At 36.9% G+C, this 17,218-nt stretch overlaps 2 protein-coding genes across 2 annotated transcripts; both read right to left on the bottom strand.

Moving 5' to 3' along the window:
- LOC100522490 (taste receptor type 2 member 7-like) lies at positions 576 to 1,199 on the bottom strand. The gene is made up of 2 exons (XM_021091239.1): positions 1,113 to 1,199; positions 576 to 1,082 (listed from the first exon to the last, which is right to left on the bottom strand). Exons 1-2 carry the CDS (start codon positions 1,197 to 1,199, stop codon positions 576 to 578), a joined length of 594 nt encoding a protein of 197 aa, XP_020946898.1.
- LOC106507526 (taste receptor type 2 member 7-like) lies at positions 5,298 to 6,891 on the bottom strand. Its single transcript, XM_021093124.1, has one exon. The coding sequence runs from the start codon at positions 6,674 to 6,676 to the stop codon at positions 5,759 to 5,761; it is 918 nt and encodes a 305-aa protein (XP_020948783.1). The 5' UTR covers positions 6,677 to 6,891; the 3' UTR covers positions 5,298 to 5,758.

Genomic DNA, 17,218 nt, shown 5'->3' with positions numbered 1-17,218 from the left:
TAAACCTCAGTATTATCATCACTGAAAATGGTAAAATATAAATATTTGGTACAACTTTGTGAGAATTAAATAAATATGTCAAAATGCCCAGGATAGCTTATGAAATCCAAGGAAATATTTTCTCTTATGTTGATAGTCTGGTCTATAGAGATTTTCAAAAAATTCTATCAGACACAACATAAAAGCAATGGTGGCACATAGGGGACCTTCACTGAGCTATTTTTCCACACAACACTAACAGTCCTCCTCAGATTCTTACATGCTGCGAAGGATTACATTCCCTTGAGGCAGGATTCAATTTGCCTTAGCAGACTCGCAAAAGTCTGTCTCAATTTCTGGTTCCCCAGAATCAAAATAAAAGGGTGAATTGAAGGATAGAGAAATGCTACATTCTCAATAATAATAAAAGTCGTTACACTGTCTAATCTGTAATAAGATCATATTAACTTGAGAGTAGCCCAAGAGTGGACAGCTAAGAAAATGATGAAATAATTCAAAGTATTTCTAGCTCTCAAAAGAACCACTGCGTTGAGGTCTCCAGATCCTTCAGCATGACATGTCATTTGCCTGGTATGTCACCATAAAGAAAAGATGAACCGGAAAAATGAAATAAGTGACACAACCAAGGGGATGAGAGATCCCATGTTGAGGAGAATCCGAATGCCATAATACTGATTTTTATGTGTATGTTTCTTCCAAGTCAAGTTCCTTTCTGTTTCTAAATGGTCACTGACCTCAAAAGTGTCAAAGTTTATGCTCAGAAGATTAAAAAACAAAGAGAGAAAGAACCCCAACAGAATGGTGAGAACAACTCTGTCGCTTCTCCACTTCAGCCAGAGAAAGAAGGGGTGGGAAAAATTAGATAGCTTGAGGAAGTAGAAGACGATGAGGCAGGTAGCACACCAAGTACCTAAGGAGTTGCTCAGATTACAGAAGAAATCAAATATTACTTCTATTATGTGTTGACTTTCTAGTATTTCTTGATAAAACACTACTCTAATGTTATCTAGGAGAAGTAGGAATATCATGCCAATCCTAGAGACAGCCAAGCATGCAAAGATGAAGTCAAACAAGGAGAGATTCTTGCTTTTGACCAAGTCAAATCAGATTACTAGTACAATGAGTCCATTTCCCTGAATTCCTGCTATGAATTCTAAAATTACAATGATTATTAAAACTTTTTTGATTATACTTGACATGCCTGCAGAAATAAAATCCCATTTACTTTGGTCACTGCTGGTAGATGGTCTTCCAAATGATGTTTTGAAAATGACACAACAATTGAGAATGCTCTTCTTCAGAGCTGTATTTTGGAGTCTGTTTCAGACCAGAAAAAACAACCTGAATATAATGTGAAAAAATACTCCTGGTAGCTTCATAAAAAGCATTTCCTAACATGAATTGAAAACCCTTCAAACAGCGATCTTCTTATAAATATGAGATCAATTACTAATTACATTTTTGCCACTGTCACAAGCTGAATTCTTCATTTATGAGGTTGACTGAAGGTGAATTCATATTTGCTAACATGCAAATAAGAAGATTCTATCCATGACACTGTTTTGTGCTCTCTTCCTCTTTAAGCAAGAAATTTTACATTGATTCATGCAGGAATTCAAAGTAACAAGTTACTACCCCAAATTTATGAGTGTCCTTGTAAATTCTGACTTCTGAGATTAACTATAGCCAGGATCCTGAATTCCTAACTGGCTACAGCTTTAATTCAGGATCCTTAAGGGATATAAATACCAGGCTTAGCATTTAAAATTTCTTTATTAGTAGATCATGCCCTCTAGGCTTTTCAGTTTAGGAAAAGGCCAGTATTTTCCAATTTGACTAGAATCTTAGGTCTGAAATATAAAAGAAGAAAAATAGGAAGATAGTCTTGTCCCTCAAGGGCCTTTTTCTTTCTTCCTGATCTTTTTTTTTTTAATTTTAATTGTTATTTCACCAATACAATTTTTTTCTACTGTACAGCATGGTGACCCAGTCACACATACATGCATACATTCTTTTTTCTTACATTATCATGCTCCACCGTAATTGACTAGACATAGTTCTTAGTGTTACACAGCAGGATCTCATTGCTAATCCATTCCAAAATAGTTTGGATCTATTAACCCCAAGCTCCTAATCCATCCCACTCCCTTCCCCTCCCCCTTGGCAACCACAGTCTATTCTCCAAGTCCATAATTTTCTTTTCTGTGGAAAGGTTCATTTGTGTAGTATATTAGATTCCAGATATAAGTGATATCATATGATATTTGTCTTTCTCTTTCTATCCTGGTCTTACTGACATTGCAAACTGAGGAGATCCTTAAGCCTCATTTGAACATAATAGAATTATTGGAACAAGGGAGTTCCTTCAAGGGGAAAATACTTATCCCATTTGTTCCCACCATGTAAAGATAAAACTCTTATTAGGATGACATAGTAGTTTGAATTTTGTCCTCTGCTAAAAGATACAGCCAAGTACTAATGCCTGTTATCTATGAATGTGTCCTTATTTAGAAAGGGGTCTCTGCAAATGTAGGCTCAGAGCAGAACATAAATAAAATGACTGGTGTCTTTATAAAAGAAGGGAGATGAATAAAGAAGAAGGCCATGTGAAGCTGGAGCTGGGGATTGGAGATGTTTTTGATACCACCCAAAGAAGAAAAAGCTACAAGGATAAGCTACAAGGATATATAATATAGCACAGGGAACATAGCCAATATTTTATAACTTTAAATGGAGTATAATCTATAAAAAACATTTGAATCACAATGTTGCATAACTGAAACTAATATAATATTGTAAATTAACTTACCCTAATTTAAAAAAAAAAATCTGACCTGATTCAATTCTGTGTGACTATTTACACATTCTGCCACAGAAACAGATGCTCCTTGCTCTGCCACATGACATCCATCTGTGCCCTGTATCTCTTTTCTTAAAATGCTGATTTTGGAGTCAGAAACCTCTGCTCCAGGGGTTTGTCTACAAGGAGGAGGCACCAGCAGTCACACTTCCCAGGTGGAATCCGAGATATGGATATGGCCATGGGTGTACCAGGAGCCAGAAGAGGTAAGAAAGGATTCTCTTGCCTCTCTCTTGAAAATTTTCTCTCTTTTGCCGAGAGACAGAGTTAGAGACAGAGAGAAAACTAAGTATGTGTGTGTATGTGTTTTTACAGCCAAATCTAGACTTTCGAATACCCTTCTACATGAAAAGAAATCAGGACTCCTTGGAGAAGTAGTGAATCCAGGCTTGATGAATGAGAGTACAAAATAAGTCTGAAATATTTTGTTGTGCAAGAATGTGAAGAAACATGAAAAGAATTACAGGAACATGTCAAAAAGACATAAGAGCCAACTCGAAGTGGTTCTTACTTGATAAATCTAGAGCATTCTGGGTACTAAAATAAATATTAATAGTAATAGGTAACTCATTGATTAAAATATGAATCTCTAATTCCATACTGACATAAAAAACAAATTAATAAATAGGTGATTTCCATTAAGCATTCTTTATCAGGCAAAAGAAATGTTCTCTTGTTCATTAAGATTATGTGTCAAAATAGAGAATAGACTTGTGGTTGTCAAGGGGGAGAGTGGAAGAGGAGAGATGAATTGGAAGTTTGGGATTAGCAAATGCAAACTATTATATATATAATGGATAGACAATAAGGTCCTACTGTATGGGGCAGGGAACTGTATTCAATATTCTGTGATAAACCATAATGGAAAAGAATATGAAAATAATATATATATAACGTATGACTGAATCACTTTGCTGTACAGCAGGAATTAACACACTTCAATAAGTCAACTACACTTCAATAAAATAATTTTTTTAATGCTTTTCAGGGTTGTACCTGTGGCACATGTAGGCTCCCAGACAAAAGGTCTAATCAGAGCGGCACCTGCCAGCCGGCACCACAGCCACAGCAATGGGGGATCAGAGCTGCCTCTGCAAGGTACACCACAGATAACCGCAACACCAGATCCTTAACCCACTGAGCAAGCCATGGGTTGAGCCCGTATCCTCATGGATACTAGTCGGGCTCATTATCACTGAGCCACAATGGGAACTCCTAAAATACACTTTTTAAAAAGAGTAGATGTCAAAAGACTTTCAAATGTAGTAAGTCTCCCTTACGCATATTTATAGTCATTAATATAATAGAAAGATTTCTACTGTGTATTTAGGAGATTTTACCTGTTAAACAACATGATGCTGGTATATTTTAAGAAATAGTTTTCCCTTACTTTACTCCTGTGCATCCTCTCTCTCTCTCTTTCATTTTCAAAATCTCTAGTAAAAACTCAGCTTTATACAGCTGTCCTGTTTCCCTTAATGTGGGAAGCCCTAAGTTCTCACGAGACGTGCAGGTGCTTCCTGGAGAACAAAATCCTTAACATAAAATAAAAACTCCAACCAAGTGCTACCTTCTGGACTCTGAGATTTATAGCTCCATCTGAAACTAATCGGAGAGCTAACCACCTTTCCTATAACATTCTCATCTTGGGTGGATGGCATATGGAAGTGGCAAAGTCCGAATTTGTGTGCACAATACGTTGTTTTGTCTACATTAGCAACATTGTTCTGATTTTTGCTGGGAGGACTCCCCCTTAGGGTAAACTATCAAGTAGAGGTTGGGGGACGGTGGATATATAAACATGATAAAAACAAAATAAAGACTTTTTCATACTTTTAGTTTTCCAGGCATAACTTAAAAAACACACATCTCAAAGAAATTAATTGCTTTATTGAATCTTTCTTAGAATTTTCCTCTTTCAAATCTGAATTTCATGCCAGAAAAAAACGCAGAAATCTAAAAACAATTTCTTTTTTGCTAATTTTATGTAATTTTTGTTATGGAAAATATTAAACATATCCAAAGATAGAATGATACAATAAATTGGATGTACCCATCACCTATTTTCATCAGTTATCAATGTATGGCCTATAAATATATCCTTAGCCATCCCACTTCCCTATGGATTATTTCGACATGCACAACAGATACAAAAGCTTCACACCCCTTAGCTTGTACAATATGCTATTAGTATAACTAAATTTTAAGCAATAGTAACTAGTTATTATGAAAGGATTTTAGCAGCTTCAATGAATTTCAGACTATTTGATTTCTGCAGGTACCTCAGTAGCAAAAAATGTTCACAAATACAAGATATCTTAAAATATTATCAAAACATGAATTAAATGGCTAAATCTGTATTTTCACAGGGACTAGGTGGTCATATAGAGGAACTAATTAAGTAAGAGCATATTAATATGAACTGTGAATCCCTGAATGACTGTTTCCATCATAGATCCGTACTGACCTCCTGTCTTCTGTAAACGATTCAGTGTTAAGGCTGGTGGTTTTCAGTTAGTCTTTGGATATATTTTTCCTATTTAATTTTTTTTTCTCTTTTAGATCTTATTATTCAATCTTGATGACTTTTGTTTAATTTTTAACAATCTTCCTCTTCTGCAGATCCATGTGAGTGGATTGTGACTTTGTCACAGCCCATTTTTTAACATGTATATTCACAAAAGTTCTAACAGCTCAAAGAGTGATACTTCCTCTTGATATTTTTTTTCTCTAGTTACTAGATTAGATGTCTATCCTTGTCTTGGAAGAACTGAAATGATACTCAGTGCCATAGTACGTGTGCAAAAGGAAGAAACCCATGAAGCAAGGCAGATTCCATGAAGACTTGCCAATGACTTTTGTTGCAGGCCCATTTGCTTGGCTGAGAGCATCTTCTTTTCAGGCCCCACACTTCCAATGCCAAAGAATCCCCAAGAAGGCTTTCCTCATTTGGCTGTTTCCAAAAATTATAACATATGAATGACCCGAAGGATAGAGAATTCCTAACATATAACCAAACATCGTAACCAACTTGTTCTGCAGCAAAAAATGCCCCCCAAATGTCATGAAAAAAGCAAGGTGGTACAGGGCAAAGAACACAAGAAAGAAAAACACAGTTCTCATGGCTCTGAAATGGGCCTCCATGCTGGCGTCTCTGGAATCACTGACACTAAGTTCAATGTGCTTCTTGTGTTTCCACAAAGAACAGAGCAATAGGAAAAAGGAAATCAGGGAAAGAGAGAAGGGAGGGATGGACCCAGCTGTAAAAATAAGCATAAATTTTAATTTTTGACTTTGGGTCACGTTGTATAACTCAGTTATATTTCTCTCAAGAATGTTTTGGGTATGATACCAGAAACCATCAAAACTATATGGGAAAGGAAAGCTCATGAACAGGAACGGCACAGATAATAGCAGAAGTATGAAAACTACTTTTTTGATTCTCCGTTTTAGCCAGAGGAAAGGGAGATTGGAGAAACTGGCGATCTTCAGGAAATAAAAGACAACAAGGCAAGTAGCTAACCAAATGCTCAAGTGGTTGGCCAGTATCAAGCTACTAGCAAGGACGTAATTTCTTTCCACAGTACCAAAGCCTTCTTGATAGAGTAGCACTGAAAACAAATTGGCAACTGTTAGCCACAGTTGACTGATTCTGGCAAAGGCCAAACTAGTGAGAATAAAGTCAACCAAGCATAACTTCTGATTTCTAATCCAAGCAATGAAAGTTGTGAGTCCAATGAATCCATTCCCTAAAATTCCAATTATAAGTTCCCCACCTGTTACAGTCATGAAAACTTTCTCCAACACATTCAACATGGCTGAAAAGAGAAAACTCTGATCTGTAGATTGTTGATTGACTAATTTCCAGATGACTTACTAGATAATGATAAAAATTTTATGTTTGATTATGCAGTAGTGTTCTTTTTTATTGCGGCTCTTCTTTTTAGCTATGAATCTCAGCAACCTAATAAGACTCTGTAATCACTTTCTGTAACACTCATTGGATATTTCCAAAATAGCTCTGCTAAGAATTTCCAGTCTTGGTCCAGGTGTTAGCTACAAACTGTAATATTCTATGTACAGAGATAGTCAAAAGATCAAATTCTCATTTGCTACAATGTAAATTAAGGCATGAGTTAATTTTCACTCATTTGAATGAAAATTTTTTCTCCTGTCCCAAAGAATAACATTATTTGATTTACAAATTTGAATCATGAAATATGAACCTCAAACACTGATTTTCATCACATTAAAATATTTCAACATGTAAGCAAAACCAGAAACCCCTGCTCTACTGGTTAATTGTAAAGCATTCATAATAGAGATTAATGCATTACAGGATATGACATAGAGTTTAAAATTTTCAGGAAACTTGGCAGGTAATATATGAATCTAACCTCAGTATCATGGTTCCTCTTTTTTGCGAAGGATAATTTGCTGTACCATCTACCCCTTGAAGAGGTACAGCATTTGATAGGCCTTTGGATTTCAGATTAATAAAAAATTCTTTGTGCTACTTTGACCTGTTTGTTTGCAGAGTAATCATAATGCTGCCAATTGTGAATGGGGATGTGAACAAGTTGAAGCTGTTCAGAAAATCTAGGTTCTTCCACATGGATCCAAGAAAATCCAATGATGTATGAAGTACAGATTTAAAGAGACCATGCAATGCAGTTGTAATTGATGTCAACAGGGTCTCTATCACCTGTTCACTCCATTTACTTGTGACTTTCAGACCTGTTCATGTTGATGTATTCTATGCCATTTCCATTTAATAATGGATAGTAGCTGTCCATGCACAATTTTACAGCTTAGTGGATCAGATAACATCCAGTTCATGATGATCACATGAATAATGAACATCCCAAGCTTAAAGGTGGTCTGTACCAGAACTTAGTGGTATGATGGTTCTGTATGATATGCTGTAGCATTACAGATCCACTCAGAAGGGCCTAAATGACATTGGTGAAGGGAAAATCTGTATATTTGTCCATTTTTCTAAATGGATAGATGGCCAGAAAATATATCTATCCTAATGCATGGGTGGTTGCTAGTTATTTGGCTGATTGGTTAAAGACTTGAAATAAAAACGATCAGAATACTGTTGATCAGGAAGACTTGGGAAGAGGTATAACAGCATGTACCTCTTAAAGTAGGTACAAAGTATGAAACACTGTGTAAATGCTCACTGATAGACATCCATTGCAGAAGAGGATTGCAATAACCAGGTAAGAAAAGAAAACATTCTGTGGATATCAATTAGCTTTTTTCCCTGCTATTTTGATGCCCTACCAATAGGCACCTGGTGGTAGAGTGAAGGCTATATATAGGCTAAGCAACAATTAGTCATCTAAGCTCTCAACAGTGTTTACCTTCTCTCACTAAAGTTATTCTGACTATTGCTACTGGGGAGTGCCCGACCTGCCAGCAACAGAGAAGAACACTGAGCCTTAATATGGCATCATTCCTTAGGGGAAGAAGCCAGCCACCTGTGGCATTGCATCACACAGGGAAAAGAAATTTGTCCTTGCTGAAATAGACATTATTGCGGATATGTATTTGCCTTCCCCAATTGTGAGACCACACTCTGAAAGAATGTGGTCCTGTCTTACAGGATACAGTACAAGCTTTGAATCAGAGAACAATGTTGTAATATATTTCATAAGCCAGAAAACACTCACCTAGGAGTCCAGAGGTGCTAGCAGGGAGAAAATCTTCCCATTATTACACCTAATAAACCACTCCAATAGTTTTTGATTCTCATGCCCACTGTTCTGAGTCCTGCCCAATTGGAGGTCTTTGTTCCCAACAGAAGAAGTTTTCTGCCAGAAAACATGGAAGTGAAGATCAGGCTACCACCTAGTCACTTGGGACTCCCCATGCTGCTGAACCAGCAGGTATAACTTGGGACTCCCCATGCCACGGAACCAGCAGGCAAAGAAATTCACCTGCGTGTTGGAGGTGATTAGCAAGAGGGAAAATAGGTTGCTACTACATGGTAAGAAAAGGACTATGCCTAGAACACAGGAGAGTCTCTGGGACATCGCATATTTCTTCCATACCCAATAGTAAATTTAATGAAAAACTACACTAATCATGAACAAGGCAGAATAGCTTAGGATAATGTAATGAAGGTTTGGTTTACCCCACCAAGTAAAGAGCCCAGACTTGCTGAGGTCCTGACTGAGAGTAAAGAAGTTATGGAATGGACAGTGGAGGAAGTAAGTTATAAACATCAGTTTGGCTACTTGACCAGTTACAGAAATGACATTGTAACAGCTAAATGTATTTTCTTCATATATATTCCTTAACTATTAACTATATTTTTATCTTCTCTCTGATCTCATTATTTTAAACAACTTTTGCTGGAGATTTTCACTGCTATTTATTCTTCAGGTAGCAGACTATCTCAAAGGGGTCGTGACAAAATTTGAGGAGTAATGAATATAGCTCAGAAATGGATACAATGTGTCTGTTTTGGAGGATGACTGAGAATATCTTTGTGTGAGTAGTTGTACCATTTTAGACAGCCTTATAGATTTGTTTGGTATAGCAAGAAATATACATATGCATAGAAGCATGTCTCTGGATGCTGAGTAGCCAAAAGAAAGGATTATGCCAGTTATTAAATGTTATCTCTCAAGTCCAAACTCACCCTTTCTTCTTATTTTTAGTGATTTTTATTTTTTCATTTATACTTGGTTTACAGTGTCCTGTCAAATTTCTGCTGTATAGCAAGGTGACCCAGTCACACATACATATGTACAATCTTTTTCTCATATTATCCTCCATCAGGCTTCATCATAAGTGACTAGATATAGTTCCCAGTGCTATAGAGCAGGATCCCATTGCTTATCCATTTCAAAGGCATAGTTTGCATCTATTAACCCCAAACTCCCAGTCCATCCCACTTCCTTCCCCTCCCCCTTGGCAACCACAAGTCTGTTCTCCAAGTCCATGAGTTTCTAGTCTGTGGAAAGGTTCATTGGTGCTGTATATTAGATTCGAGATATAAGTGATATTATATGGTGTTCATCTTTTTATGATTTACTTCACTTAGTATGAGAGTCTCTTTTTGCATCCATGTTGCTGTAAATGGCATTATTTTGTTCTTTTTTATGGCCAGGTAGTATTTCATTGTGTACATAGACCTCATCTTCTTAATATATTCATCTGTCAATGGACATTCAGGTTGTTTCCATGTCTTGGCTATTATGAATAGTGATGCAATGAACATATGGGTGCATGTGTCTTTTTCAAGGAAAGTTTTTTTTTGGATATGGGCCCAAGAGTGGGATTGCTGGGTCATATGGTAGTTCTATATGTAGTTTTCTGAGGTGCCTCCATACTGTTTTCCATAGTGGTTATACTAATTTACATTTCCACCAACTGTGAAGGAGGGTTCCCTTTTCTCCACACCCTCTCCAGCATTTGTTACTTGTGGACTTATGAATGATGGCCGTTCTGATTGGTGTGAGGTGGAACCTCATAGTAGTTTTTATTTGCATTTCTCTAATAATCAGGGATGTTGAGCATTTTCTCATGTGCTTGTTGGCCACCTGTATACCTTCTTTGGAGAAATGTCTATTCAGGTCTTTTGCCCATTTTTCAGTTGGGTTGTTGGCTTTTTTGCTGTTGAATTATATAAGTTGCTTGTATATTTTAGAGATTAAGCCCTTGTCAGTTGCATCATTTGAAACTATTTTCTCCCATTCTGTATGTTGTCTTTTTGTTTTTTTATGGTTTCCTTTGCTGTGCAAAGCTTGTCAGTTTGATTAGGTCCCATTGGTTTGTTTTTGCTTTTATTTCTGTTGCCTTGGGAGACTGACCTAAGAAAACATTTGTACAGTTGATGTCAGAGAATGTTTTGCCTATGTTCTCTTCTAGGAGTTTGATGGTGTCTTGTTTTAGATCTAAGTCTTTCAGCCATTTTGAGTTTATTTTGGTGCATGGTGTGAGGGTGTGTTCCAGTTTCATTGATTTACATGCAGCTGGCCAGTTTTCCCAGCATCACTTGCTGAAAAGACTGTCTTTTTCCCATTTTATGTTCTTGCCTCTTTTGTCAAAGATTAATTGACCACAGGTGTCTGGGTTTATTCCTGGGTTCTCTATTCTGTTCCATTTGTCTGTATGTCTGTTTTTGTACCAGTACCACACTGTCTAGATTACTGTGGCTCTGTAATATTGCCTGAAGTCTGAGACAGTTATGCCTCCTGCTTGGTTTTTGTTCCTCAGGATTGCTTTGGCAATTCTGGGTCTTTTATGATTCCATATAAATTTTTGGATTGTTTGTTCCAGTTTTGTGAGCAAACTCACCCTTTCATACTCAGTTCTGTGATGAGAGTTGGCACGTGATGTTTCTGCTATGCCAACAGGCTCTATGTTAGGCTCTTCCAGTAAGGGATAGTAGAAGGAGATTGTAAGGCTGACAAAGGGAAATGGGATTTGCTACCTCCAGTTCCTTCCTTGGGGGCTTCCTACATGTTCCCTGTCTACCCACTGTTTCTGTGAGCACCAATTCAGCAGTGCTTCATCCTGGCAGCACCTCCTTCCCATGGCAGAAGCAGAATCCAGTGCTTTACTGAACCCTCCCTCAGACCACTAGTGGAAGCGGCAGCTGGCTGCCTCCCCCTCCTCTGAGAACAACCCCAGCAAATGTCCCCTCATGTTCAAAGGGATACTTCTCTGGACTAAGAGACACAGTACCAGTTGAACAGTATATCTTCCCTAAAGTCTGAATTTCAGCTCCATGGGCCCCTTTTTCTAGCTTTCTAGGCTTTAGCAATTTTAACCTATCTCCTTTGTTCTTTAACCCTAGGAATGAGGGCTTCTTCCTGCAGTTGCTGAGTCCACATAAGGTTCTCTTTCTACTCTGTCAGTTATTTTATTAACGACTTTATACCTGGTTAATAATTCTTTTTATCAAACTTTTCTTTCCAAATGGACATGTCGTTTCTTTTTTTCTTATAAATTCTGATGAATACAACCTTCCATTTAGATCTTAATTTTAAATATTGTATTTTTTAGTTCTCCAGTGTGCATTTGTTATCCTTTTATAAATTCTAGTCCCAAGCAACAGAATTTTAGGCTCACTGTTAAAATAAGCCTTTTTAATTTCATTGCTTTTGCGTAATGGCCTTTGGTAAGTTTAGTTCCTCTAGAGTACAGATTGCCACCTATTTGTACAAATAAAGTTTTATTGGAACACAGCTATGTCCATTCACTTATGTATTGTCTATGGCTGCTTTTGAGATACACTGGCAGAATTGAATAGTCACAGCACAGACCATATGACTTGGAAAGCTAAAATATTTATTCTCTGACTCTTTACAGAAAAATGTTTACTGACTTCTGTGCTGGAGTCCTGCTTTCAAGGTCAGTACAAGGTGTAGTTCCCTCATAGTTTTGCTTCTGTACACAAAGGTGTACTCCCTGCAACAGTGTGAAGAGGAGTTTTCCTTGGTGTTTTGGTAGAGGTTTTTAAGACTGACTTAAATGTCCTAGAATCTGTATACTAAACAATTATAATACCAGTTTTGTAGTTTTATTTCTGTTAGCACATCACCCTTAATCATATGGAGATTTATCAGACGAGACCAAAGGAGATCATTCGTTGAAGAGGAATAATCAGTTTATTCTACATTTCTTATCACTTAAATGAAGAGAGAAGCATGTATAGAAATTGACATGTATCTCCTAGAGACTGAAGGACACACCAGCTGGGCTTAAATTATACCTGAAAAAGTCTATAAGAAAGAGTATGGCTGTAGGATGGTTAGAGCAAAGAGTACTGCCCGAGAATGGCTGCTTTTCCAGATTTCACTGAGGCAAGTTTCCTATTTCTCATAGGCCAGATATGGACCCTATAAAGGGAGCTCAACATGGGCCATTTGAAAGAGAACTTCTAAAAGGCATCTCATGAAAGGGAAAAGTAATCCTAGCAGGTAATGGCCAGGTACAGTACATCAAAACCAGGAGCATAATAATTTCGTATGATTCAGTACCGCTAAAGGAGGCAACACTCATTGTAAGGAACTTCAGATAGGACAGCCCATGTGAAGAGATTCCAATAAAAACCACAAAAATGCTAAACCATAAAAGATTAACTCAGCAAGCTTGGGATGTTCCAACTCTGCAAATTCCAAACAAAGATTTGGCCCTTGACTGGCTTCTAGGAGAGAATCTCTAAACCTTTAGAATAGGCTTCCCAGTAAGAGTATCTCTGTATACCTGGGTCTTGAGTCACGCCAGATACTTTTTGCTAACCATGTGTTTTATGGTGAATCCTTTTTTGTTTGCCTGGGACATAGAGCCATGCTGTATCAATGTAAGCTGGGGACCAAGTAGCTATAATCAATCACATGGATACTCCATGTCTGTATGTGACTAATCCCTAATAAAAATGCTGGACACCAAGGTTTGGATGAGTTTTCCTAGTTGGCAATACTTCATATGTGTTGTCATATATCATTCCTGAGTGAATCAAGTGCTGTTTATACAACCCCACAGGGAAAGGAAAACTGGAAACTCATGCCTGTTTTCTCCTAGACTCCATTCTAGGTACCTTTGGCCTTTGATGATTTTCATCTATTTTTCACTAGATTAAAATATAACCATGACCATAATAGCTTTTTTTTTTAGTTCTCTGGGTATTTCTTGTGAGTCATCAAACCTGGAAGTGGCCTAGGGACCCTGGATGCAGATGTCTATGGAAGAATGAGTCTGCATTAAAATATCTGGTATGACTGACAGCTTTCCACAACAACAAAGAGAGCTATAGATGACACCAGCTGTAAGTGTAACTATAAAGGAATCAAAGGCAGTATAGATGATGGGGAGAAGAATAGGAGGTTGCACAAAATATCTTTCCTATGTTAGGTTTTCAAGTTTGAATAGGAAATGAGAATGGTGAGTGGGAAAAGTTTTATATTAAATGACAGATTTAAACTTTGTTTTTAGTTTGGACTGGACTTAATATATGAGTGATTATAGAAGCTGTAAGGTCTGCCTAAGGTTTTTTATTTGTCTGCTTGAAAAGGAAGAATAATTCAACAAACAGACAAAGGCATTTTATATTCTATGCTCTTCTAGACATCGGTTAAAAGAGTGTGAAGTAAAAATTTAACATGCCAGTTCATTCTATGCTTACTATTTTCCAAGTGTAATTTTAGGTAATGCCAAGCCATCAGTCATAGACATGAAGTGTTGGAATTTTCAAATTCTCATTTTATTATTTTGGGGTTTTATGTGTCTGAGACTTACTACACTTAATCTTTTATATTTGTAATCTAGTGACAATACATTCTTTTTTTCCAGCTACTGTTCTTGTATCTCATCAAAATTCCATTAGTGATATTCAGAACATATTTTGAATTCATTCATTTACTCATCCAAAACATACCTACTAAATACCAAGAAGCTCAGAAAGATAGCCTTTCTTTGTAAGCAAGTGTGCTTTTTTAAGTAGTACACTCTTCTTGGTTTAAAATCATGCTAGGCAATGGTGACACTATGAAACTAAGGCATCAGAATATCCTACATTATGAAAAAGAGGAGGAAGACTGGAGAATGGAACCAATAAGAAATAGAAAATATTTGAAAATTGAATCTGAATGCATTGGAGAGACAGAAATATTTTGGGGTCTACAGTGTCTAAGATACTTTTCTCTGTTTCAGCTTTTATTTTTACTAATTTGATTACTTATTGCTTTTTTTTTTAAAAAAAAGTGATAGTGTTGAAAATTTAAGCTATTAAATTCTTAAGCTATTAGTAATCAAAACTATCTCTTGCTTATATGCAATATCCTCCTTCTTGAGAATTTATCTCAATTGTTTGCCAAGCTCAGCTTATTATTTACGGGTTCTCTAGGAGTGCATCGTTTTGTCCTTTTCTTTTGCCATGCATTAATTTTTTTCCCTCTGATCCTTGGTTGATTTTTTTATTTTTTAACTTTTTGGTGTGCTCATTCGTACTGAATTTAAATCTTTAATCTATATAGTTGTCCATGATTTTTTTCCATTGAGGAATTTGTTTCCTTGCTAAGATATTTTTATGAAATGCAATTTGTAATATTGCCATCTTTTAGAATTTCCATTTCTGATATATGTCTTTGCTTTTATTATTATTATTATTATTATTATTATTATTATTATTATTGCCTTTTCTAGGGCCGCTCCTGTGGCATACAGAGGTTCCCAGGCTAGGGGTCGAATCGGAGCTGTAGCCGCCGGCCTATGCCAGAACCACAGCAACGCAGGATCCGAGCCGCATCTGCAACCTACACCACAGCTCAGGGCAAGGCCGGATCCTTAACCCACTGAGCAAGGGCAGGGATCGAACCCGCAACCTCATGGTTCCTCATGGTTCCTCATGGTTCCTGCGCCACGATGGGAACTCCTGTCTTTGCTTTTAGTGTCCAGTAATAATCAGATAATTTACATTCCAAATTCTGTCTACTAGTTGAGCCCTTTGTGCGTAGTTGATCTTTGATATTTTGTTTGAAATTTTAGCAAGTCAGTACTTATATTAGGAAATAGCCACTAACAACCTGAGGCTTTAAATTGACATTATGGAGTTCCCATTGTGGTGCAGCAGAAACGAATCTAACTAGGAACAATGAGGATGCAGGTTTGATCCCTGGCCTCACTCAGTGGGTTAAGGATCCAGCATTGCTGTGAGCTGTGGTGTAAGCTGCAGACGTGGCTCGGATCCTGCGTTGCTGTGGCCATGGTGTAGGCTGGCAGCTGTAGCTCTGATTCGACCTCTAGCCTGGGAACCTCCATATGCCACGGGTGCAGCCCTAAAAAAGCAAATAAAATAAAATGACTTTGCGTTTATATAGGCATTTTAAATTTTCTATTAAAATTTCAACATGTTATTAAATATATTTACTCTTCTCATTTTGTGCTATTTTTAAATAAAAACTTAAAATATTTACCTTTCTTTAGAAATTAAATCTGTATGTATTTTAATGTGTATAAATATATTATATTAATATATATTCATAGCAATTATTTATACATTCTTTATGTATATATAGTTTTTATGAAATAAGTATGGTGGCAATTAAGTGAGATAAAACTAAACTGTCTAGTACTTTACTAATATAAAATGCTTTATCTGTATGCTCTAATTTTACTATTAATTTTATCGTCACTTCACTATTTCAGTGGAAACACAGCAAAATCTTTTTCTTTTAATGTATCACAAGCAGATATTTTCAATAAGCCTCAATGACATATCACAGAACAGAATTTTAAAAGTCTGGATGAATTAAAGAGATGTACACAAAGTCCTGTTTGTTGTCCTCATTCTTGAGAAAATCATCATCATTTCAGGCATGTTTACGGAAGTGTAGGTTTTCTTGGATTCATGGAACAGTTCAGTTTCCTCAAGATACGGAGAGAAGCCTGTTTCAATTTGCTGTTCCATAAAATCATAAGAAATGGATGGCCAGATGGATAGAAGAATAATAGCACATTTGAAAAAATTTTTACCACAAAATTGTCTTGCCTGCCATAGCCCCACATTAACAAAATATTGCTTGCATAGTACAGAATGAAGAGGAGAAGGAATGAGATCATAGACTTCATGGCTCTCACATGGGCCTCTGTGCTAGTATCCCTGGACACGGTGCTCTTCATGTGCCTGAGGTGACTCCATAAGGAGAGGATTAAAAGAACAAAGGAGGTCAGGGACACTACAAAGGGGATGATGAACATTGTGCCAAGGAACAAATGTGAGGTTAATATATGTTTTCTTTCTGAAAAATACAATGTCACATTGTTCTCAGCGTCTATTTGATTTTTGAGCAGGATCTTTACTACCGTATCCTTAAAAAGAAGGCTCAAGCCAAAGGAGAGGGCTGCCCCCAGAACAATAATGAGAAGCACTTTGTGAATTCTCCATTTCATCCAGAGGAAAAGCAAATTAGAAAAGTTGGCTATTTTGAGGAAATAGAAGACACTGAGGCAGGTGGTGCAGACTGTGCAGAAATAATTGGATCCTATCCAGAGGTTTTCCAAACTTATCAGTAGATCATTATTGCACCATATTGTCACAGAGATTACATGTAAGCCTATACTCAAAATTATTATGCACAGCATAAATATTCTGGAAATAGCCAAGCAGGTGAGAATACAATCCATCAGGGAGAACCTCCTGTTCTTGATCCAATCAATACAGTTAACCAGTAAAATGAATCCATTTCCCAAAATCCCCACTAGGAATATTACAGCATAAATGATCATAAGTATATTCTCCAATGTGCTTCCCATGCCTGCTGACAGGGAAGCTCTTCCTTCAGTGCTCCACTGATTTATATGAGGTGTTGTATGCATCCAAAGCTTTAAGGTTCA

The sequence above is a fragment of the Sus scrofa genome, chromosome 5 (genome assembly GCF_000003025.6).
Source record: "Sus scrofa isolate TJ Tabasco breed Duroc chromosome 5, Sscrofa11.1, whole genome shotgun sequence".
NCBI classification, from domain to species: domain Eukaryota; kingdom Metazoa; phylum Chordata; class Mammalia; order Artiodactyla; family Suidae; genus Sus; species Sus scrofa.
The sequence above is the reverse complement of the archived record's forward strand: the minus strand, read 5'-3'. Positions and strand labels throughout refer to the sequence as shown.

Coding starts and splice junctions, on each gene's coding strand:
- LOC100522490 (XM_021091239.1), bottom strand. CDS start 1,199: ATGTCAAGTATAATCAAAAAAGTTTTAATAATCATTGTAATTTTAGAA. Junction 1,083..1,112: donor GAAATGGACTCATTGTACTA/GTAATCTGATTT, acceptor GTCAAAAGCAAG/AATCTCTCCTTGTTTGACTT.
- LOC106507526 (XM_021093124.1), bottom strand. CDS start 6,676: ATGTTGAATGTGTTGGAGAAAGTTTTCATGACTGTAACAGGTGGGGAA.